General features: G+C 40.4%; 1 protein-coding gene across 2 annotated transcripts; it reads right to left on the minus strand.

Moving 5' to 3' along the window:
• Window positions 1–321: 321 nt before the first annotated feature.
• Window positions 322–18,781, minus strand: TNNC2 (troponin C2, fast skeletal type). Of its 2 annotated transcripts, none has more exons than XM_075177711.1 (6): window positions 18,763–18,781; window positions 2,732–2,786; window positions 1,527–1,670; window positions 1,029–1,143; window positions 787–923; window positions 322–650 (listed from the first exon to the last, which is right to left on the minus strand). In XM_075177711.1, exons 1-6 carry the CDS (start codon window positions 18,763–18,765, stop codon window positions 619–621), a joined length of 486 nt encoding a protein of 161 aa, XP_075033812.1. In that variant the 5' UTR covers window positions 18,766–18,781; the 3' UTR covers window positions 322–618. The 2 variants fall into 2 exon arrangements, with proteins under 2 accessions (XP_075033812.1, XP_075033811.1); XM_075177710.1 differs by lacking the exon at window positions 18,763–18,781 and adding an exon at window positions 3,276–3,405.
• Between the last annotated feature and the right edge of the window lie 6,706 nt (window positions 18,782–25,487).

Genomic DNA, 25,487 nt, shown 5'->3' on the forward strand with positions numbered 1-25,487 from the left:
GTGTTTGTGTGTAAATCTCTGGTGTTATTGGTGATTATTAATGTACTGTATTTTACCCTATACTTCAGTCACCAATTGTACCGTTAACCTCAGTGTGTAATGTAATTATACCAAAATGCACACATCATTTGAATTTTGTAGAAATAATTCACTGCTTTATCAGGCTGCAATGCGTTATTGTAAAAAACACAATTTAAAAAAAAACCAAAAAACATTTAGTGTGAGCATGTAATGCCTGTTATTGCCAGAAGGGACAGTAATTCAGTATTCCACAATATACTTTGATTCTTGAAGTTTGTTTTTTTGAAAGCAGCCCAGAGGTTTGACAGGTTCACTAAGACTTTTAATGATATTTTCAGTTTTATAAATAACATCTGAAAGGCTGAAGAAATAAAGAAAGATGTAGAGAGAAGAGGATCTGGGTGTGAACACCGAAAAGAGAGAAAAGATTGTCCGCAGGCAGCAAGATGGAGGTGGTGCTTGTTAAAGCATTGAAGAAACGAGGATTCTGGGAGATGCGAGACAGAGCAGGGGGAAATACTCCGTCCAGCACAAGATGTAAGATGCAGTGTAATGTACAGGCTAGTGTAAAAACTCTCCAGAGGAATGTCCCACAGCTTATTGTACACCTTCCATCATCTTGAGGAACTCTGCGGAGAGACAAGAACAGGTGTCACATAAGACAAGAGATCATGTCACTATATATGGCCGAAGATACATTTTCATTGGCAAAGAACCAATGTCTTAAGATGCCAGTGTCAATATGGCAAGTAGATGGTGCCTTACCATCAAAGTCAATCTTTCCATCATTGTTCTTGTCTCCGTCTTTCATAAGCTCTTCAATCTCTTCATCTGTGATGCTCTCTCCTGAGGAACGCAGGATCTCGGCCAGCTCTTCACCATCTATGTAACCATCAGCATTCCTGATAGAGAAGAAGAAGGACCCTCAACAAGCAGCAAGGAGTCATCTGCATATATGTCCACACTTCTTTACATAGATCACAACAATGAATGGGGACAATACTAACTTGTCAAAGATGCGGAAACATTCAGCTAACTCCTCTTCACTCTTTCCTTGCGCATCCTCTTTCATCTGGCGCACCATCATGACCAAGAACTCTTCAAAGTCGATGGTACCGCTGCCTGCAAGATGTCACGGGTATTACTACAACTATTTACCCCACACCCTTTACTATCATTGCTCAGGTGCACCACAGGCCTCAGGAGTCACATATTATCTCTAATTAAAGTCGGAATGATCATCTTTGCGTGAGACAGATGTGTGCCACATAATTTACCATTCTAATCTATAGGGAATCCAAGAGATAAGTGATTGAGATAAATGGGCCTCTTGCAATAGAATATAGCGGTGTGTGCGCGTGTGTGTGTGTGTGTGCGTGCGTGTGTGTGTGCGTGTGTACACACATATATGCTTTCAGTTTAATGACACATCTTTTGTGCTGGCATTAATTGCTCCGTCACTACCTAGTATTTTTTATCCACCATCCATTTTTGCCCAAGCTTACCATCCTCATCTACTTCCTCAATGATGGCATCCAACTCTTCCTTTGTTGGTGTCTGTCCAAGCATCCTCATGACAGTCCCCAACTCCTTGGTGCTGATGTCACCACCGCCATCAGTGTCAAACATGTCGAAGGCGGCCTTGAACTCTGTTAGCAGAAAGAAAGGACATGTAGAGAGCTCTTTCACACCGAGATCTTATGTGGTACAACATAAATACTGAATCTTCTCCTACCAGCGTTCGCTTGTCACTTCTCCACAGTTTCCACATCCTTCTCTCAGTCCCTGTGCTAGATTCTTACCACCAAAGTATCTCACTCATGCAGGCTGTCTTTCCTTTGCATAACCATCCCATTCTATCTATGATATATCTGTAAGTCATTCCACCGGTGTTTCTCTGACTCTACAATTCTTACATTCTTGGCCACATGTTGTGTTGAGTTTGCTGCCTCTCAGCCATCTGTTTTTTTGTGTCAACTCAAGCAATTCTCTCTCACTCTTCAGTCTGATTTGTCTGTCATTTAAGGTTCCGTCTCAATTCTCTATTATTCCTTAACATATTATTATTCTCTCTATGACACTATTTCCTTGCCCATACGTGTTCTTCTTCAATTCCATTTTGAACACAAATCAAGGTCACCCATCTTTCTCTTCCAATTATTCTTAGCCCCTTAACTGTCTAATTTGTCATTTCACTTTCTGGCTGAGGCAGCGACTTGGATGTAATCTGGTGCACAGGAAACACTGGATGTAATCCATAGTAATGAATAATCTTTTAATGTAACTTTTATAGTTTACAAAATGAAATGTCTGATTTGTTGCTATAACTTACAGAACCTTTTCCTGCGCTCCAGTTTCCATAAAAGTGAGTGTTCGCTGTAAAGCAACTATCTCCACCCTCTTCCAAATAACTATTGCATGACTTAACCTATGACCTCACCCTCTTGTTCCTCCATTTTGTTACAGGCCATTAAACATGGTTCTGAATTAGTTTTCGTATGAGGCCTTTATGCAACAGCTGAAAACCTCTACTGAAAAACATCTCCACCCACAATTCATATATATAATACGTATGTGTATATACAATACGTATATCAGAGAATTACATGTCTATACACACGTTAACGCATAGATACAGAGATAACTATACACCAATATATGTACATACAGAAATCTAGGCTTTAGAAAAGTAAAGAATAGATGGACTTACCACTGATCATTTCCTCACTGAGGAAAGATCTCGCATCTTGCTGTTGGTCTGTAGGCTGCAAACCAAAAATATGCATCAAATCAGTGATGGTAATCAGAAAGATGTGTTCAAACCCATTATTAATCCAGCAGATAACTGCTTGAAGAACAAGCTAACCCCTAAACCACTACTCCACTTTCTACTGAGGTAAATAAAATTAAAGGGGAGTAAGGCCTACTTGTGCAGCAAAAACACCTGTTCCTTCTTTCTATAAATCCAAACTCTTAAAAGCAATAAAACCATCCAGGCATATTGTGTATCCACAAGAGTTAGCAGGTCAGTCAACATTTTCTTCTGGAGGGTATGTGCTGAAGAGGTCCAAAAACCCCACATGCCCACAAACCATGGAGACGTCTTGCTACCAAATAAAGCAGCAAAAAAAAATAAAAAAAATCAAGGTTCAAATGCAAAAAAAAAAAATTTGAACAGGGCAGAAACATCTTAGACTGAGTGGAAAAAACAAAGTTGGAGAAGTACTGGTGCGGACACTAGATTGCAGACTGACCTGCGACATGGTGTCTAGGGACACAGGACTTCGTCACAGCACTGTGTCTACGGATGACTGAACCCCAAGTGGTTGCTGCAGGTGTCCCAGCAGATAAGAGCTGGTATAATTAGCAGACTCTTCAAGGCTCCTTATAGGGAGTGGAGCTCAGACGGGGATTGAGTTACCTACTTGCTTATGAACCCCCTAAGACTGGCAGAGATGGAGATGGCTTGAAGCTGCCACACTACTAAATATACACTCTGCAGACTGAGCAACTTTGACTGAAAAACACATTTAGATTTCAACAAAGACGGTGCTGTCAGGGCCCAGAATGCTTTGCTCTCACTCCTGGATGTGTGTGTTTTATATTGCTGTTTTTTTTCTGAAGTCTAATAAATGGGAGAGAGGCTAGAGTTATATTGCTGAGTATTACATTACAGAGCTATTTATATAATACTCTAAAATATAACCGTAGACCGTCTCCCATTTAGTAGATACACACATCTGCCAAAATTGAAGATTCACTTCAATTTTCAATGGGGGCAACTCACATAATTTTACTATACACATATATATTTATTAGTTTTACACACATTCTCCCTGTGTTCCTTTGCATTCTCTGATTAATGAGTAGTTTTATGTTACTTTTTATGGCATACAAAAGGCAGATGGCACTTCTCCTAGCCGCACCTGTAATTAGGCTGGCGCAACATGAGAGATGTAATGCACTACGTTACAGCAAATAGATTGGATGGCACAGGTGTGGAATTGGTAATGATAAAAAAAAAAAAAAAGAATATACAGTACCTTGATGTTGATTAGCAAAAAAGTTTGCCAAGCTGTAATCGCTAGCAGAATGTATAATAAATGCGTAATTTACCAGTAAACATCCAAACCACTCCATGTCATTTTCTAAATGTGCAATCATGGAGTAAGCACATGTATCTGCTTAAAAGCACAACTAATTTGCATTAAGTTACATGCACGCTGCATATTTTTTTAAATAAGGCTAAAAAAAACTGAGTGATGAGACGAGGGAACATTCAGAGAGCATCAGAAATAGTGAGATGCACAAGAAATCTAATATATGGTAACAGGAAATCGTTTAGCGCCATATAATGGTTGCAGAGGAAAACCTATTAGAGGTTATTATTATAATTATCTTTTATTTATAAGGCGCCACAAATGGTCTGCAGTGCCATTCATAGGGGGTGAGCAGAGTAGACGTTTGCAGCTATATACAATAGACAGCTATGAAAAAATGCATAAATCCAATATACATAGTTATACAGAGACCAGTCAGCTACAAATGAACAGAGTACAAACAGAGAACAAAGTTAATTTAAACAGAGGAAAAGTCAGAATCTCCACACACGTGGGAATGTTTGTGGGTTAGCTTAGTTTTCCAAAGCCAATCTGACTTCTCTAGTGCACCACATGGGATGGTGCCCTGTAATCTGGTCATTTTGTCTGACCCCTGATCCATGACCACTAGATCACCAGATCTTTCCACATGTGTGGCCAAATTGGTCACACATATGATCATTTAGATCCCAGCTGAACAGTTGGATGGCCATGTGTATGTGGTCAGCTTTAAAGGTGCCTGTCAATGCTCTAATTAGACCACTTAGCTGGCCCGAGATCACGGCATATATGGAACCTTAATGACATCCAATCCTGACCAAGGTGTGGACGAGATCTATCCAATGTTATTGTACATATACAGAAATTTACTGGGAGTGTTTCTTTGAGACATTAGTTATAGGAAATAGACAGGATTAAAATTATGGGGGAAATTGCACTTATGTACTATCATGTTTGGGTTAGGCGACATACCCACTGAAATGAAAATGATTTCTTATTTATTTATTAATATTTATATAGTGACTACATATTACAAAGCGTTTTAAAGAGAATATTTCATTGCTTACATCAGTCCTTGCCCCAGTGAAACTTGCAATCTATATTTCCTATCGCACTTTGTCAGATGCTAATTAACCTATCAATGTGTCTTTGGAGTGTGGGAGGAAAGTAGATCATGTGGAGGAAAAGCCACACAAACTTGTGCATTTAAATCCATTTCTAACACAAGTTAAGTGAATGTAGACATATGTAAAAATAAAAGCGATTGGGGCAAATGTGACCACACATATTTGCGTCTTTACATGCGTTTAGCTGGCATAGCGTAGAATTCTGTTGTGTTACTTTGAACGATTCTTGTTTCATTTAAGTCTGTCAAGCTTTTGTGTGCATAGCTAACAAAAAACGTAATGTGGCCTATATGTGTTTTTACTTGCAGTTTAACGGGTTCAAAAAAACATTACAAACGCTAGTGTGTGTGTGTATGTGACACTAGATAGGTCAATATGCGGAATATAACCTCATGTATGAAACTCCTATTGTCTTATAGAGTGTAAGCTTGTGAGCAGAGCCCACTTATCTCTCTGTCTGCCTGTTCACACCAAGAGGTATATTTATCAAGCATATATATATATATATATATATATATATATATATATATATATATATATAAGTTCATAAAACAAATGAGTTGATGCATATGTGAGTGTCAATATTTTATATAGAAAGAATTGGTTTAATAATAAGTAGTATTCAAGATATGTTTTTATTTTATATTGGTGAACTACGGGATGTATTTTTAACCATGAAAACACTATTATGAATTCAGAGAAATTCCTTATATTAGAAGTAGTGGGTAAACTCATTCCTTATACAAAATATATAGGTTACTGTTCTATAAATACACACTGGTAGTAATTAGGGTAGTATATATGCAGCAAAGGATTTTAGGAAGAAGTTCATTCAGTTGTTAGGTGGGATCCTAGAGGGTGTCACTTCAGACTGGGTAAAAATAACATGGTAAGTGAAAAATGATCAGGGTAAGTTTCGTGTTGTTGCTGTTTCGTTACTGTACCAAAATGCCATTACAGTTAATAGTGTGCGGATAATATCATCATCATCACCATTTATTTATATAGCGCCACTGATTCCGCAGCGCTGTACAGAGAACTCATTCACATCAGTCCCTGCCCCATTGGAGCTTACAGTCTAAATTCCCTAACACACACACACAGACACAAGTCAATTTTGTTAGCAGCCAATTAACCTACCAGTATGTTTTTGGAGTGTGGGAGGAAACCGGAGCACCCGGAGGAAACCCACGCAAACACGGGGAGAACATACAAACTCCACACAGATAAGGCCATGGTCTAATATAAATATTTTTCTGATGCTTTTCCGCATAATATTCATATGAAAGCATATATATATATATATACACTGTGTATAGGTTTATGTAGTGTTTCTGACTTAATAGCCATTGTGACTTTGCAAAATGACATAGGTATTATTTAACCTGCAGGGGGCGCCATTGTACGTGCATATTTACTTATTTAATGGGTGTGCAGCGTCACACGGCAAGAAGTACTAAGTGTATATCTTAATGTATATTAGAATGACAAGAATAGAAACTTATGCTTATTTACCAATACTGTTCAAAGTTGCAAATCTGCACTAAAGCTGTACAAACCGATTACCAATACTCTTTCATCTGTTACACTAGTAACAGATATTTGATTTGATAGTTACACTATCAAAGCAAATATCTGATTGGTTAGCAACATGTCATCATCATCAACATTTATTTATATAGTGCCAGCAAATTCCGTAGCGCTTTACAATTGGGAACAAACATTCATGAAATAATACTGGGTAATACATACAGACAGACAGAGTTAAGAGGGCCTTGCTCGCAAGCTTACAATCTATGGGACAAAGGGATTTTGATACACAAGGAAATGTGCTACATCATAGTGTACATTGGACCAGCTAGAATGCAAAGGTAAAAGTATTAAGTGGGCTGTTTGATCAGTCACACATCAATGTTGGTCAGAGGGTTGTTGTCTTGGGTTAGCAGTGTAGAGGGAGGTAATAGGGTAATCTAGTGAGATTAAGATGGTGGTTGAGGAATATTAGAAGCTTGCCTAAAGAGGTGGGTTTTCAGAGAACAATTGAAGGTTTGAACACTGGAGGAAAGTCTTACTGTGCGAGGGAGGGAATTCAACAAAGTGGGTGCAGAAATATTATTAATTCAGCTTTTGAAAGATTGAGTTTGAGTTGGCAAGAAGACATCCAAGATGAAATGGCAGAAAGACAGTCAGTTACAGAAAACAACACAGATGGTGAAAGATCAGGAGAGGATAGATAGATTTGTGTATCATCCACATTGAGATGATACTGAAATCCAAAGGAGCTTATTACTTTTCCAAGAGAAGTGGTGTAGATAGAGAACAGCAGAGGACCTAGTACTGAGCCTTGTAGTACTCCAACTGATAAAGGAAGCGGAACAGAGGTGGATCCAGAGAAATTAACACTGAAAGAGCGATTAGATAGGTAGGATGAGAACCAGGATAGGACCGTGTCTTGAAGACCTAGGGATTATAGCGTTTGTATGAGGAGAGAGTGGTCAACAGTGTCAAATGCAGCAGAGAGATCCAGGAGAATAAGAAGAGAGTAATGGCCTTCAGTTTTTGTTGTGGTCAAATCACTGACAACCTTGGTCAGCGCAGTCTCTGTGGAGTGTTGAGAGCGAAAGCCTGACTGAAGAGAATCCAATAGGTTATTTGCTGTAAGAAAGTGTGTGAGGCGAGTGTAGGCAATTCTCTCGAGAAGCTTGGAGGGGCATGGGAGCTGGGAGATGGGTGGTAATTTGCGAGAGAGTTAGGGTCAGAATTTTGGTTTTTTAAACACTGCACTGCATGCCTGAATAGTGATGGAAAAATACCAGTAGAGAGAACGAGATTACAGATTTTAGTTAGAGCGGAATGAGCACAGGAGACAGGGAGCTACCAAATTGTGAGGGTATGAGATCAAGAGGACGGGAGGTAGAGTAGGAAGATAAGAAGAGAGTAAAAACATCCTCTTCATTTGTGGAATCAAATGAAGAGAGACTGTCAGAGGGTACTACATGTCTTGCTCAAGCTGTTGTTGAACTACAAATCTCAGCGTACCCTACCATCATACATTGATCCGTATTCATATTGAATTTCCTTTCATTTTGGAACTATGAGGAATGTGGAAGAACATGTGTTAAAAATGTTTTAATAAATTAAATGGCATTGCTCATAGGCAGTTTCCAGGCTGACTCTACACTGGGTGCAATGTTAGTGCCCCTATGTTTGAACCCTTAATCTGTGAATACATTGTATAGACAGCTTCTGCAGCTGTCGGCTCAGAATTTGGTTGTACTCTTTGTAGGCTATGGGGATAAGAGCATTAGGCAATTTATTAAGGATTGTATTACTCGTGTTTTTACAACTTTGCTGGATCCCTACCAGTTGAAAGTGCTATAAACATGTGTATAACATTTCTCCATTGCTCCCAGAGCAGCCTCGACATAGTAAATTGCTTAATTACATACCGATGTGATTTTCAGCGACACATACAGCACTGTATATACATCTATACATCACACTTAAAGTGGAGGGGCCTCTTTATTAATTACCAAAGGGCAGTTTGGCAGATAATCCATGTACAATAGTCTGGGGCTTATTTCTAATGGTTACAGAACTGAATCTATGCTTGAATCCATTGGAAAATGTACTTGGAAAAACTACTGTACATTTCATTAAAATTACATATTCAGTGCTTTAAACAGCACACATTGCTTCTGTTTTGATGCATTGACCAATTGCAAAAAAAAACCCTATAACATACAAAAAAAGTTTATAAAAGTTTATAGTGAAAAATAAGGTCACTTCATAAAGAGGCGATAGAGAAAAAGCAAGTTCAATATATAAAACATTTTATAAATAAGTGCATTTGACTGCACAATTTTATTGCACCAGTTCAGCAGGAGCTTTACATGACTACCTCCAACTTTAGGGCAAAAGGAATTGGGACTGGGGGCATGACCATGTCACGATGGGGGCAATGACTAGCTCTCAAAACACCCATTCACTGCCACTGGCTGTGCAGAGCAGAGTGAACGGGACATTCTAACTCACTGGACAAAGTTGTATTGATCAGGATGGTGGAACAAAGTCCTCAAATCAGGACTGTTCCATCTGAATCAGGACAGTTCTGTCTAAATCAGGACAGTTCTGTCTAAATCAGGACAGTTCTGTCTAAATCAGGACAGTTCCGTCTAAATCAGGACAGTTTTGCGTAAATCAGGACTGTTCTGCGTAAATCAGGACTGTTCCGTCTAAATCAGGACAGTTTTGCGTAAATCAGGACTGTTCCGCGTAAATCAGGACTGTTCCGTCTAAATCAGGGGTGTTCCGTCTAAATCAGGGGTGTTCCGTCTAAATCAGGGGTGTTCCGTCCAAATCAGGGATGTTCCGTGTAAATCAGGACTGTTCCGCCTAAATCAGGACTGTTCCGTCTAAATCAGGACTGTTCCACCTAAATCAGGACTGTTCCGTATAAATCAGGACAGATGGGAGGTGTCATTCTGTGCTTTTGGGGACCCTGATGCTTGTGGCTTCCGGCATTTCCCTCATCACATCACACCACCACCCCTGTCACATTCAGTTGTGTCCTTACTACCATAATCATACGAGTGGACAGGTCATTGCGTCCCTGAAACATACCTCCCACCAGTCCCTATTTGGGGGGGTGTCCCAATGTGCGGACCCCAAAATGGGCGTAGAATAACAAACTAAAATAGGTGATTTGCCAGACCTGGGTGTGGTTTGAGTGGATCATGGAAGTGGCCTATTTGTGTCCCAATTTTGCTATTTGAAATGTTGGGAGGTATACTATTAGATCAGCAAACGTATCTCCTGAAATAATCTGTGCTGCTGAGAACATTCTGATCACCTGACTATAGATTCTATCACTGCCCACTTCAAAATGGCACGCCGACATGCAGGACACGAAAAATGATGAGATAACATCCTCTGACCCGAGTGAAATACACCTTAAATATGAATCATTAATTAATCATTAATGAAATTTGTCCCACTAATTTATTCATAAAATAATTTGGCCCCTGATAGATAATTAATAATAATTTTTAATAATAATTCTGCTCCTGTTATGTTAAGAATGGGCAGATAGCATGCTTTGTTTTCTGTTGAATCCCTGGCGCGTTTGATCGATTAAAATCAACACACATCGCCGGAGATTGGATTTTGGAATGTTAAAATCGCAGGTTAATGCATAAAAGCAGCGGTGATCTTGAGCAATTTGCAGTGCTCTGCAAACATCACAGCTTGGGTACATTTACCCCCAGATACTTATATCATTTGTCTGTTATGATCAAATAATTGCAAAAAAAAATAACATACAAAAACAGAATATAAAAGGTAATAGTGAAAATAAGAGAAATTGACAAAAATATGGCTTAACTGAGAGGGATATTTTGGGCCTAATTCATTTAAAGGACCTGGAACTATACTTTTGACCTGGCCCCTGCTAATCGGACCCATGATATAGGTGTAGCTCAAATCTGACAAAACACACCTAAAAATATTAAAAGGGTGAGCTAAATTATACAGAAGTTAGGAGAGGAGCAAGGCTGGATTAAAAATAAGGGAGACAGAAATAAGTGTCAATAATTAAATCTTTATGCGTCTTCACTAGTTAGTATTTCCCCACCCTAGCAATGCCATAAAGGTGTAGATATATTCCTCTCCTTTTGGGCACACAACATTTTGTGACTGCATACATAGGTGTCATCAAGAATGATCTAGTATTATTTTTCAATCATGATATAGTCCCTATTTTTCATAGCGAGACAGTACGCACATGTCATGACTAGGAAATATCAAAAAACGAGCAGTGTAAAAATTCTACCCATGTGACCTTTAAAACATTGCATCGGAATGCCACGTCACAATGATAAATAAAACCATCTAACTGCACTTTTGAGGTAGGGCATTCACACAATTTGCCCACAATAATGTATTATAAGTGAATAATATAGAGCAGATTTAGGCAATCTGTGTGTCTTCCAGACTCATTACTAGTTATCACCTCTGACGAAGAGACTAATCTATGCAATTAGGTTGCAGTACCATATAACAACCTGATGGTGGCAATATATGCATTGCTAAGTATCACATACAGACTCAGCATACCACAAGGGGGCAGCACAGCCATATGGCCGGCTATTGATATCAGCAGAGAATATCATCAGCAGATGCAGTAGAGCTATTCTCCCTGTCTTAGTGACTGCTATGTCAATAATATTTTATCCATTTTTTACAGCCGCATCTATGAATTCCTGAAAATCTGGCCTGTGTCCAACTTTTTACAGCCCTGCCATAGGGTTGATAATTATTTTAAAAATTTCTATCGTACCCTTCTGTAACTAACTTCTATATTTACCCTTAGACCCTGGCGTGGTCCTATTTCAGCATAGTTAGCGTAAAAAGTGGTTTAGTGTTTTTTGAATGACTAATTAATCCAGCATTCTGGTGACAACCCCATGTAAATAGTTTTATTGATACATTTTATAATATTGACTTATAAAATAGTGTTTACTAATATGTCACTGTATTATACCAAGTGTTGAAAATATTGCAGTTAGTTACAGAAGGGAATGAAAGAAACATTTTAAACAATTAGTAACCCTATGGCAGGGCTGTAAAAAGTTGGACACTGGCCAGATTTTCAGGAATTCATAGATACGGCTGTAAAAAATAGATAAAATATTATTGATACAGTAGTCATTAAGAAGGATATTGTGCAGATCTGGCCACTACAATGACTGGCATAGAGTGGTGTATATTATAGCCCAGAAGTTATTATTATTACCATTAATTTATATAGCGCCACTAATTCCGCAGCGCTGTATAGAGACGTCACTCACATCAGTCCCTGCCCCATTGGAGCTTACAGTCTAAATTCCCTAACATACATACAAAGACACTCAGACTAGGGTCAATTTCTTAGCAGCCAATTAACCTACTAGTATATTTTTGGAGTGTGGGGGGAAACTGGAGCAGCTGGAGGAAACCCACGCAAACACAGGGAATACATACAAACTCCTCACAGTTGCGGGAATTGAACTCATAACCCCAGTGCTGTAAGGTAGAAGTGCTAACCACTGAGCCACCATGCTGCCCATAGTTCTAACAAGAACACAAAGGTCTCCTCCAGTAAGATGAGCGTTTAGCCAGAATTTTCTCCCTCAGTTTTCCACGGAATGTGACATGACCAAACCACTGAGAATATCACACAGATAGTGGTATCATTGCCATTTGAAAAAAATGTTTTATTTAAATAAAAAAAAAATTGTGAATAGATCCTGCGGTCGCCATCCTGAATTGCCAATAGCGAAAGAAGGAGCACAACAGTAGTCTTTGTTACATAGGGAGAAGCCGGAGATAGTGCTTTTCTCCCTTTCATAAATAGACCTGAAAAAGCTGCGGGTCAACCCCAAAACAGGAACATGGCTCAGTTTGAAACACCTCACTAGCAAATTCTGACTAAAATCTCAAACCTCATTTCATTAATTCATACTAGGGGGTAAATGTATCAAGCTGTGAGTTTCTGGCGGGTTTTAAAAGTGGAGATGTTGCCTATAGCAACCAATCAGATTCTAGCTATTGTTTTGTAGAATGTACTAAATGAATGTTAACTAGAATCTGATTGGTTGCTATAGGCAACATCTCCACTTTTCAGACCCGTCAACACGCAGCTTGATACATTTACCCTTAGATCAGGGTAAGAGGAAAATAATTAAGACATTTTTGAGCAGAGTATCCTGTACTGCTCTCTTCTTATTGACAGATGAACATTTCACAAAGTTATTCCTGTCTGCACTTTTCTTGACAGTTGGCAACCAGCCCAGCACGGCTGACACACAGCCATACCCGTTTGGAATTCTAAAAGGAACATGATCATGTGAAAAAAATTCTGTCTGTTCTTTTAAACAATGGCTTATGTCCTACAATAAATGTTACATAAATCAAATGTAAATGTTGTTGCTCTCTTTTTTTATTTGTAATGTTTGTATTTGGTTCTGTGTACTGCATTCCCTTTCCAACATGGCACCTGTCTCTAAGACACAATGGTTTGATACTGAGGTGAATTAAATTATGTTAAAAGGGATATTTGTTTACTTTTAACATAAATGGAAAATAGTGCTGGTTACTGCAACTGGAACATGGGAACAGGTATTTGTCATAGGGTAAATGGGGCCTGTGGGGCATTATGTCCCTGTGTCTAACACAGACAATGCTCAGTGTGTGTGACAGTGTACAACTGGTTTGACATGATGTGTGCAGTCATTGGTCGATCATAACCCCCAGACACCTACAGAATTGGTTGCTCTGTAGCAACAAATAAGATGCGTCTGCAATCTGGTCCATTTTAAGCTTTTGATATCTTCTTACCAACTTCTGCCCTGATAATAAGCAATGATTTAATGAAGCAGATCCCAGACCATGGAAGGGCTCAGCCACTATGGTTCATAATGGTAGCATTAGTGGTTTCTGTTTGGTCTCCAACTTCTTTGTGGTAATAATCGTTAAGAACTCTGATAAGAGGTGGAAATTAGTATGGTGGAAACCCACAAACACGCAGGATTGTGGAGGCTACTCCTATCCTATTTAAAGTACATGTTGCAGACGCCCCGTGACAATGCAGAGGTTAATAGTGTAAGAAGTGCCCCAGACCCTTATTGCCAGCTATAAATAGGAGCAGTAGCAGACACCTGTTCCTCCCCAGCCTTGTGCAAAAAGCAGCTGTCCTTCACTAGGAATAGAGGTGACAGACATGAGATGCATGCCCCATCACCCCAAACCCCCGTTTCCCTCCCACCCTGCACAAACATGTTCAGATCAAAGCACACAGCAGATCCCACATTTTCATACAGAGGATATCAGATTATTGTCAGAATGTTCACGGAGCCCTGTGGAACATTTGCTCTCGATGTGACGTCCACCCTGTGCCCTATTAATCATTTCTGCAGAGCTCCATCAGGTCTGGCAGCAGGCTTAGATGATTGCGTCAGTGGGAATGAAAGAGTTAAAGGTGTGTTTGAACAGGAAGGGATATAATGAAAGGACTGTGGGACTCTTGCTGTTTGTGTGCCTTGCTCTTTATGTGGTTGTACTCATCTTGTATTACTATGTGTTATTCACTGCGGTCTCTGTTTCTTTTTAATGTTTATATCAAATGTGCCACTTTGCTGAGCTACCTTTTAGGGCAGGATTCCTAAATTCTGTGGCTGGGTACATATAATGCAGGGGCTCTTAACCCTTTAGTGTTGGGATCCAGAGGGTCGGACAATATTGAGACCCATGGTACAATATTTTGTCATGAATGTCCTTTTCAGTTTTTTGCTGTTGTCTACTAGAGTAGAAATTTAGGGACTAGTACCCAATCAAAGTCATGTGATACCCTAGATCAGACCCTACAATATGACCCCTTACAGTCAGCCCACAATGCTCTCCTTCCACACTCTCCATCTACCCTATTTTCCTATTGCAGTTCACTGGACTGAATTTATTCATGAGAGGGGTGTTTTTTAACATCATAATAATTCATAGAAGTTAAGCATCTTGTAGCATCTGGAAGGATCATGCTGGAGGGTCTTACAAGCCCCTGATATAACTATACTATATACATCCCACTTACATATATTAAAGATAACAGTTGTGCAAAGGAATTTAGAACAGAAGGAAATTTATTGAAAGGATGAACATGATGGCAGCATTTAAGTACAAAGTTCAGGAGGTAGATTTACTAAACTGCGCGTTTGGAAAAGTGGAGCTGTTGCCTATAGCAACCAATCAGATTCTAGCTGTCATTTTGTAGAATGTACTAAATAAATGACAGCTAGAATCTGATTGGTTGCTATAGGCAACATCACCACTTTCCCAAACCCGTAGTTTAGTAACTATACCCCCAGAAGTAGTTTATTATCCCTAATATATGAAGCTCTAAAATAAAGGGACACTCCTAAGATGATGGGAGGAAAGCTCAGAAGTAATTAATTAAGAAAATATTATTTGAATGAACACATAGTAAATTCCTAGAACAAACTTCCAGCAGATATAGAGGGAAAATGGTCAGTACAGGAATATAATCACAGGTCTGTAGGACCATTACTAAGTAACAGCTGGACTAGATGGAACAGCTGGTCTTTCTGCTGTATATATTCTGTGTCATTTGTTGGAACGGGTTTCTAATGTAATTTTATTGTTAGATGAGAAGCCTTGTAGAATATTCCAATGTTAGGAACAACCCGTGTGAGCTTAGTAAATGATTAATCGACATAATATTTTTACAGAATTAATTTACATCTGCAAAAGGGAACTCCTAATAGGGGGACAAGCCAATTTACAGATTGGATTGTTATAACCTGGAAGTAGTTATAGCTATTTAAGCCTGTTCACACTCACTGGCCTGATGCACAGATTACTTGTGTAAAATATTGTAATCTTTGTGCAACAAACCATTCGCCTTGTCTATTTTCCAGACAGATCGCTGATCCATTACGCCCTCCTTTCGTGCTAGTGGTTAATGGTCTCTCTGGCTGTGGTGAAGATAGATCTGTCTTAAGTGGCTGGGTTTTACAAGTGATGATGGCTGTTTTTTGGCTGCGCATTAGTCTTTGTGCTGGAAGCTATGTGTCACTGTGGTGGCAGAGGTCCAGGTAGAAGGTGGAGGGGCTGGAACGTGCAGCTGTGCTCCTTGGAAAGCGTGAACATATCTGAATGGAAGATGATACCTGCTAGAACCTTCACACGGAACCATCAGCTTCTCACAAGGCATCCACATGGATTTCTCAGCATCTCATTGAACGCTCACCCACACGCAAATCAATTATCCGTCACCTGTTTACAGTACCGATCTCCATAACATTGATCTGTCACACACACACACACGTTTACCCTTTACCTGATCGGAGAACCACTATATTATTATCACACATTCTCTATACCTACTCATTGCCATAAAATATCTCTATTGTACACCATTGCATTACAAGCTGTTCATTTGTTAACTGTTCCTTTTCCAATCTGCTCAGGTTAGAGTAGGCTCGGTCACATGGGCTCTCACGTGAAATTGTCCCAGCATGCCTTAGTTTGCCTGGGCAAGCTGAGACTTGTAGTTCAGTGGCGGCTGGAGGGCCCTACGTGGTCTACCTCTGGGGTTAGCCAGAGACTGTGTGTGTGTGTGTGTTGGTGTGGGATTGGAAACTAAACTATGTTCTCTCTCCATTTTACAACTCACAGAAAGAAACATCTTCTTCATTTTGTTAATTCCAGCAAGCCACAATAAAGTCCAAGGAAGGGTTAATATACAAAAAATGACAACATTTCATACAGCAGTAGAAGTCCCCTTCTGCACCCTGGTTCTAAAATCCTGTTTAATTAGTGGGCGCGTGAATCAGACAACCAATATTATGTGTACATACTGTGTCCACTCATTTCTTCCCCCAGTGTTCTAGAACTTAACACTATTTCAGATACTGCTTTGCTTTAACACCGGGGTGTAAATGTATCAAGCTGAGAGTTTTCCAGCGGGTTTGAAAAACCAATCAGATTCTAGCTATCATTTATTTAGTATATTCTACAAAATGATAGCTAGAATCTGATTGGTTGCTATAGGTAACATCTCCACTTTTCAAACCCGCCGGCAAACTCTCAGCTTGATACATTTACCCCCTGATATGTTTTACGAACCAGCACTCTGTGATAAAGCGCACCGCATCAAGAGCACACCGCATCAAGAGCCCACCGCATCAAGATCACACCACATCAGGAACCAGTCACAACAAGCCTACAGATGTGATACGTCCTAATGTGCTTTTCACACAATATAGCAATCGCTCCTGTCACACCTCAAAACAGGCATCTGTAGCCTGGTGTCAGGCAATTTGTCACCCACAAGTGTCACCTATTGGTCAATAAGGTTTCTAAACCCCAAATTAAACTGCCTATATTTCTGAATCACCCCATGAGCCTGATGTCCGTGCCACAAATACACACACTTGAATAAATTATTAATACATTCAACTGTATCACTATACCCCCTAACCATCTGGTCTTGACAGTTACTAGCTGTCCAAGCACGCCATGTACGTCATTCAGTCCTGGTCCCAAACACTGAGCAATAAAACACCAACCCCCCCTCATTCCAGGCACGGATCTTATTATAATTACAGTCTCACCCCAATAAACTCTAAGGGCTATATTTACTAAACTGCGGGTTTGAAAAAGTGGAGATGTTGCCTATAGCAACCAATCAGATTCTAGGGCCTGATTCATTAAGGATCTTAGCTTGAGAAACTTCTTATTTCAGTCTCCTGGACAAAACCATGTTACAATGCAAGGGGTGCAAATTAGTATTCTGGTTTGCACATAAGTTAAATACTGACTGTTTTTTCATGTAGCACACAAATACTTGATAGCTTATTTGTACACTGACATTTAAAGTTGATATTTGTGTGCTACATGAAAAAACAGTCAGTATTTAACTTATGTGCAAAACAGAATGCTAATATGCACCCCTTGCATTGTAACATGTTTTTTTCCAGGAGACTGAAATAAGAAGTTTCTCAAGTTAAGATCCTTAATGAATCAGACCCCTAGTTATCATTTATTTACTGCACTCTTCAAAATGACAGCTAGAATCTGATTGTTTGCTATAGGCAACATCTCCACTTTTGCAAACCCGCAGTTTAGTAAATACACCCCTAAGTCTATGCAGGTCATTAATCAATTGTACTGTTCTCTTCACCCACCATGTGGGCCCCAACAGTCGGTATCACCAAAGCAGCATCCTAATAATTATACATTCCTCTGCTAAACTACAGAACTGAGAGAAGTTGTATTGCACAAAGAATAATCATTTTGAGTCAAAATCGGTGTATATTACATAGAAAACCAACACTGTCTAGAGTCAAGAGATAACTGTAGAATATATAGAAACCCACCACTCACTGCTTGACGAAATTGTCAACAGGTGCCACAAGGTTAAAATAAAAACAAAATTCTAGCAGAGGAGTCAGGAAATCCCTGGATATAAGATAATACGCTCTCTGAACCTGTGCTTTATCCAGTAACAGGGCACTGTGAAACAGCCACAAATGCACCCTTACATCAGTCAGACAATCATTTCTGAGTTACAGTTCATGGTACAATACACGAACAATCACAGGTGAATAAACCCACCGATAATATCCACAACACATTGTACCCTTTATCTAAATATAATGAACGATAGAAAAATGTGGAATGTCCTTTTCAGCTCAGTGTAACACAGTGTTACCGGCTACATAGCACTTACTGATTCCCTTCCCATCTGTCACTTTTTGGGGCAGTGTAAAGTTTCCTGGTGACAAGAGTTATTTCAGTAATGACTGAGCCCATGTGTGACATTGATGCCGCAAGGAAAGTGTACTCACATGTTACTGTGGGTACTGCTGCCATTTTTTGACAACAGGAAACTTAAGTTGCCCCCTATCGCTCCGTCACTGATTTGACATGATGTATAATCCATAGGTCTCGGGGTCACTTACCATGTTGGCGGGTCACCCCAATGCCTGCAAAGAGAATGGACAGGCTGTAGGTATCTGCTAGTTCCTCAGGACAGACACCCAAAAGCTTTCTCTTTAAAGAGTTCCCTCTAATTTGTACTGTGCCCATCCACACACCTGCTCCCACTTTGGCCCTGATTGGATGCCACTAACTACTACACCCCCCCACTCCCAATCCTTTGCCAGCTAACCCCTGATTGGAAGGACGGGCATTTTACCAAATTTAGCCTGTGTCTTGGGGAGGGGGGCTAACACAAAAATAAAAGACCAGGTAAAGAGGGAGGGGTCAGTGACAAGTATGAACACATGGTACTCTTAACACTGTAAATAGTTAAAGGGAATTTCCAGCACTTGCCATCCCCCTCTCTTCCAGCAAGCCCCCTCCCTCTGACAGGGCTGTAGCCCCCGGATTTACGACAAGGGCTAGGAGGGCCGGAGAAGAAGAAGTATCAGATGATCCCCTCAGCCCCTTTCACCAGGCAACAGCTTAGAAATAGAAGCAGCTGCAAACGTGACCAGCAATGGTACAATCTATGTCAAGAGTGCGGGCAAGCAGACTAGCAAATTTCATTCCAGGGCTGTACCAAGTGAATAAAAACATGCCATGTAACTGGGTGCTAAATACTCAGTGTCAACCTCCATGCCAGAATAGCACTAAGAGGGCACTCTGTTCCTCCCAGCAGTATACTGTATACTTAGTTACACCTTTCTTACAGAACACTTTCTCACTCAATTCTTCTAGGAACACTGGCTCACGGGAAAAAGTTTCTGTAAACACAGCATCCAGATTGCTTTCATTTGCTGGACACTACTGGAACAATGACAGTTACAACCTGGTTGCTATGGGTTACACACATTGTTCCGATGTTCAGGAATATCCATCAAACCATTCTGCCAGGTGCCAATTGACCCATAGAAGTTTTTGAACCTGGTCAGGTAGGTATTCTGCACATTGCTAAAAATACAAAACAAGACTGATACGCTCTATATTTAAAAATCCTAAAAGGTACAGTACAAATAGCCGTAGTTATTCAGGAAATATGCTAAAGGCATCATACCAGGGGAGCATCCAAAACTCCTGTTCTATGTCTAGTAGAGATAAATGCAAAATGCAGGCCCGGCGCTCCCATTAGGCAAGGTTAGGCACTTGCCTAGGGCGCCGGGCTCTGGAGGGTGCCACAGAATACTAAAAGACTTTAAAACTGTGCGGCGATTGCTGACCATACCTGTCACAGCCGCCGCACAGCATCAGATGCACGGGGAGGGGGGGGAAGAGGCTATTTTGTCACCACCGCCGCCTCTCTGCTCCGTCTCCTCCCCTCCACTTACTAGTGTCAGTGAGTGGAGGGGAGGAGACGGAGCAGAGAGGCGGCGGTGGTGAGACAAGGTAAGGAGAGGAGGGTGGCGATTTTTGCGGGGGGGGGGCACTTTTTTAAAAATGCCTAGGGCGCCGTGGACCCTAGCACCGGCCCTGGCAAAATGAGCCAACTCCTTGTACCGGCCCTTACTGAATTGTTTTCATGCCATAAATGTAGCTCGTAATTGCCACTAGCTGGTGAAGTGCTGGATTGACAAATATTGCTAAAGTTAGGGTAACAGGCAAGAGTGCTACATGCCAGGGCAGAGAAAGAAGGTGGCTACGTAGATCATAAAGGGCACCAAAGAAAATATGGTGTTCACATAAAAGGTGCAGTAATACTGAGGATTCCAGGCTCCTACCACACACACAGGGCTGATTACTGCAGGGTGATCTACAGACATCTGCAGAAGGTAAGTGCCAAACACATTCCCAACCTGTGTGTGGGCATTACAGGGGTCAAAGAGGAAGTTACATAGCTGAAGTCAGCGACATGCCAGGCTTGCATTACACACGTCATGCCAAATAACAATCACCATTAACCGATCACTTGGGAAGTCACTGATGTTTCTGTGGGAAAAACATTCTCCCAGTTATGTGCGAAATGTCCCTGCACTAGAAAGGTATAAAAATTTAAAGTGTAGTTGTCTAACTGAGAAAAACAGGCTTAATGGAGTTCCTGTAAAAAAATATTTCACGGAACAGGGCTTCTAAATTATCAGGAGATAAGGGCTCAGGTCTAAGGTTACTTTTTCGTTTCCAATGATGAGCAGATCTGCGGTATGGGCCTGATTCATTAAAGCACATAAAATAAATGCAAATTGTGTTTTGTTTTTTTAAACGCACGTAATTCGGCCATATGCACGTCTATATTCAGCTAGAAGCGGATCTGAAGTAACGTCTCTTGCTGAATAAAGGTCTAGGTACACTCTGCTTATACGGAACTTGCGGTATTGAGACAGACACAATACACTGCTGGATACATACAATACATGTGTGCAATATAAAGACCCAGGAGAACATACAGAAGAAAAAAAGTATTCAGATAATGTCACCTGTTAATAATAGTAATTAAGGAAAAACATTTTAAAAACATGATGTCGTTAATGTCTACAGTAGATAAAATGCATTTTTACAGGTGCCCCTGATTGCAAACCCATGTTCTAGCATTGCATACGCAACCGTCATCACTAGTAATCGGCACTTACACCTGTCCTGTAACTGGTGCAAGTGATACGACAGAAAAACACGTACATTTGAGATGCCCAAAGCTTGAATTGGACGCAGCTGCGTGCGCTCGAGCTTGGCAAACCCTTACTGGGCGTTTGGACTACGTGCATACGCCCAGTACCCTCCCTGTTCCGCCCATGAAATCGTAGGCTGTCGTAAGGGTCCTTTGCGCTTCAAGAAGAGGATATTCTTGCGTTTACTGATGTATGGTCCGGTTCTGGCCATTTGTACAGTGGTTTTACGCAAAATACGGCACATGTCCCATAGATTGTAAGCTTGCGAGCAGGGCCTTCTCACCTCTTTGTCTGTTTGTTAGTTTGTTTGTTAGTTTACTATGTTTGTCCCCAATTGTAAAGCGCAACGGCATATGTTGGCGCTATATAAATAAATGATGATGATGATGATGATGTCTACATTTACTTTCTCTAATGTAAAAGTTTTTTTATATACCTGCATACAAGTAGATGAAACATGACAACGTCACTGGAGTAACGTGTAAATTCTTACAAAACAAGGAAAAGAGATGTTCGCCAAAATGTAATTTATCATCAGTACAAGACAAAACTCCACTTGCATCTCTATTCAGAAGCATTGTTTCTGGATGGATGTCTGATCAAAGGAGTAGGCTCCTGGTAAAAGTTATAGAGAATGATGTACAAGCAATTTCGTCCTAAAAATTCACACAGAACACACACACACACAAAAAAATGATTTCTACCGTGACTCCACATATTACACAAAGTGACTGGGGGACTGGGTGTAAGAGCACGTCCATACCACAGTTCTGTTGAGTTGCATTCCAAACGGAAACACATAGCGATGCATTGATCTCTGTGGCATGCCACCTATGCTATTAGCAACATTTTTTCCTGCTCCACCAATCAGTGTTGTCTGAGTGGACGATGTCAAGAGAGAGGAGACCATGAGAATGTCTCTGGAGGAACACCGAGGGCGACTGCCAGAGACCTAACCCTGTAACAATGTCATTTTGTAGAATCAATTTCACATGGCCTGTGCAGCGTCAACAAAGGGTAAAGAGCAGGAAAAAAACACAATCAGTATTACCAGTGCTTTTCTGTCATAGAACTCACCGGAACTGTGTTCCGGCACCTTTTTTAGACGGATTTTCCAAGTAACTTTTTGAACATTTGATGTTTGGTCCACGTGCACTTGAATCGCTCTGTTGAGCGTAGCAAAATTATTAAAACGGTGCATGCGGGCTGCTTGTGTGTCGAGTCCGATGCATGCGTACTTTGTCGGCACTGGTTGTGATGGCAGTGCTTGGCTTGTGGCGCTGCTCAGCTTGTGATTGGTCGTGTGGTCGCGTGCTGAGTGCTTACACTCGCGTTATGTTTCGTTACACAACTGACGTGTGTGGCTGTGTGTACAGTGATTGACTACGTGATGTGAGTTCCGGCACCTTTTTCTTACAAAAAAAGTACTGAGTGTTACCATACTGAAACTTCTTTTCCAGTTCATGTTATCTCCCACCTTTATTTGGTATATTACACCACAATCCACTGCTCCTATTTATCCCGCTCCGTCCATGTAAATTATTATTTTATCTTTAACTCCTTTGAAAGAACACTGTGTATACTCATAAAAATATCTTTCTGCTTACAAATATATTATTATTAAGTATTAAATTCCCCCCTCATCCTCCTTTATGTCATTATAACAATAATTGGAGGCTTACAGAAGATCTGGAGTCTCATCACCATTTCTCATTATCATCTCAAAGTCACCATCCACCTGGAAGGCTGAATCGTTGCCCCAATTCCGAAAGAATGTGACCTGCACTCAAACCCTGACATTTCCAGCTTAAACATACAACATCTGAAAATAATTATAAACTGAAACCCAGATTTAAAACTCCCATCTGCACGTTTAAGCAGTGGAGCTCTCCCTCACTGGACATAAACTCTCGGGCTCCCTCCAGCACGCTAACGAGCCGACAGCCTGACACTGCCAGAGGTACATCTACAAGCTTTTCCATAAAGTTCCAGTTTGGAAGCCCTTAAGAGTAAATGTAAAGGATTCACTGACTGCCGCTTAACTTTTCACCTTGCCCTTTCTATACCCTCTCATGCCCTGACCCACTATAAATTGTTTTGTCAGTTCTTTAATTATTTTTAAATTTAAACAAGACTAACCCGGCTGGCACACCAATTCATCATCATCATCATCACCATTTATTTATGAAAGCGCCACTAATTCCGCAGCGCTGTACAGAGAACTCACTCACATCAGTCCCTGCCCCATTGGAGCTTACATTCTAAATTCCCTAACATACACACAAACAGACAGACAGAGACTGGGGTCAATTTGTTAGCAGCCAATTAACCTACAAGTATGTTTTTGGAGTGTGGGAGGAAACCGGAGCACCTGGAGGAAACCCACGCAAACACGGGGATAACATACAAACTTCACACAGATAAGGCCATGGCCCCGGAATTGAACTCATGACCCCAGTGCTGTAAGGCAGAAGTGCTAGACGCTAAGCCACCCATGCCGTTTGCTGCCTGCCAGTGACCATCCTTCCGCCGTCTCTATCTCCCGAACAGTGCTACCACTAGGAGAGTGGAGACATTAATTTCCCTCAGGTTTTGTAAGAGAGCTACAAAATCTATATTTCAGAAATGATAATTATCAGCTCAGTTTTGAGGCTTGCAGACTGGGGACGTGTATTTAGATATAAGAACATGGAGCCCAAACTGGAATTTTAAGAAAAATATATTTTAAATAAATAGTGTTGCAAGTACATACCATATGGCAACAACATTTCTAGGAATAAAAGATAACCAATGTGGTTAAATAAGAAAATACTGGAGTTAGTAAGGAAAAATAGAGAGTATTTAAAGCTGCCGTCACATGAGAAAAAGGTGTGCGTAAGTCAGCCTGAAAACGAGAGAGAAGTCATAGGGTATATTTATTAAACTGCGGGTTTGAAAAAGTGGAGATGTTGCCTATAGCAACCAATCAGGTTCTAGCTGTCATTTATTTAGTGCATTCTACAAAATGACAACTAGAATCTGATTGGTTGCCATAGGCAACATCTCCACTTTTTCAAGCCCGCAGTTTAGTAAGTATACCCCATAGTATCAGAATGCACACTAAAAATCATTTTGCAAACACTTATGTGTTTCTTCTGAGATCGTATGATAAATGCAACTCAGCATAGTGTGACCCCACCCAAAGAAATTTAAGCACCAGCACTCATAACCTAAGCTGTTTGTCGTGCTGTGGAGGGCCATAAAGTGTGGTGTCTCCCCGCAAAAGCCACAACCTGCAACAGGCTATGAAAATATAAAACAAATGATTGATGATCTAGGCAGACTACAGGAATGGTCAAGAGAGTGGTAATTACAGTTTAATGCCAAAAAATGCAAAATCATACACTTGGGTCTCAAAAACCAAAGGCTAACTATAGCATAATGGCACTATAAGGGAAACTACTGAGGAGGAAAGGGATCTTGGAGTCACTATTTCAGGTGACTTAAAGGCAGGTAAGCAATGTAACAAAGCAATGAGGAAGGTAAGTCAGATATTTGGTTTCACAGGGAGAGGAATCAATACCAGAAATAAAGAAGTAATAATGCCACTGTATAGGTAATTGGTACAGCCACACCTAGAATACTGTATACAGTTCTGGAGGTCATATCTCCAGAAGGATATAAATACATTAGACTGTACAAAGAAGGGCAACTAAAATGGTGCATGGCCTACAGCACAAAACTTACCCGGAAAGACTAAAAGTTCTTAATGTTAAAGTTTGGTGCAGAGAAGGGAACAGGGGGACATGATAGAAACATTCAAATATATCAAGAGTTTGAACAAGGTGCAGGAGAGAAACATTCTTCAAAGGAAGAGAAGTACTAGAACACGAGGACATGCACCGAGACTGGGCGGGAAGTAGGTTCAGAGGAAATTCGAGGATAAACTACTTCACAGAAAAGGTAGTGGATAAGTGGAATAGCCTTCCATCAGATGTGATAGGGGCTAATACAGTAGAGCAGTATAATCATGCTTGGGATAGACATAAGGATATCCTTGCAAAGATTAAAGGATCGAATAGGGTTTGAGGTTACCATAGGTTAATAAAAGAAATGGGCAGAATAGA

The sequence above is a fragment of the Mixophyes fleayi genome, chromosome 6 (genome assembly GCF_038048845.1).
Source record: "Mixophyes fleayi isolate aMixFle1 chromosome 6, aMixFle1.hap1, whole genome shotgun sequence".
NCBI classification, from domain to species: domain Eukaryota; kingdom Metazoa; phylum Chordata; class Amphibia; order Anura; family Limnodynastidae; genus Mixophyes; species Mixophyes fleayi.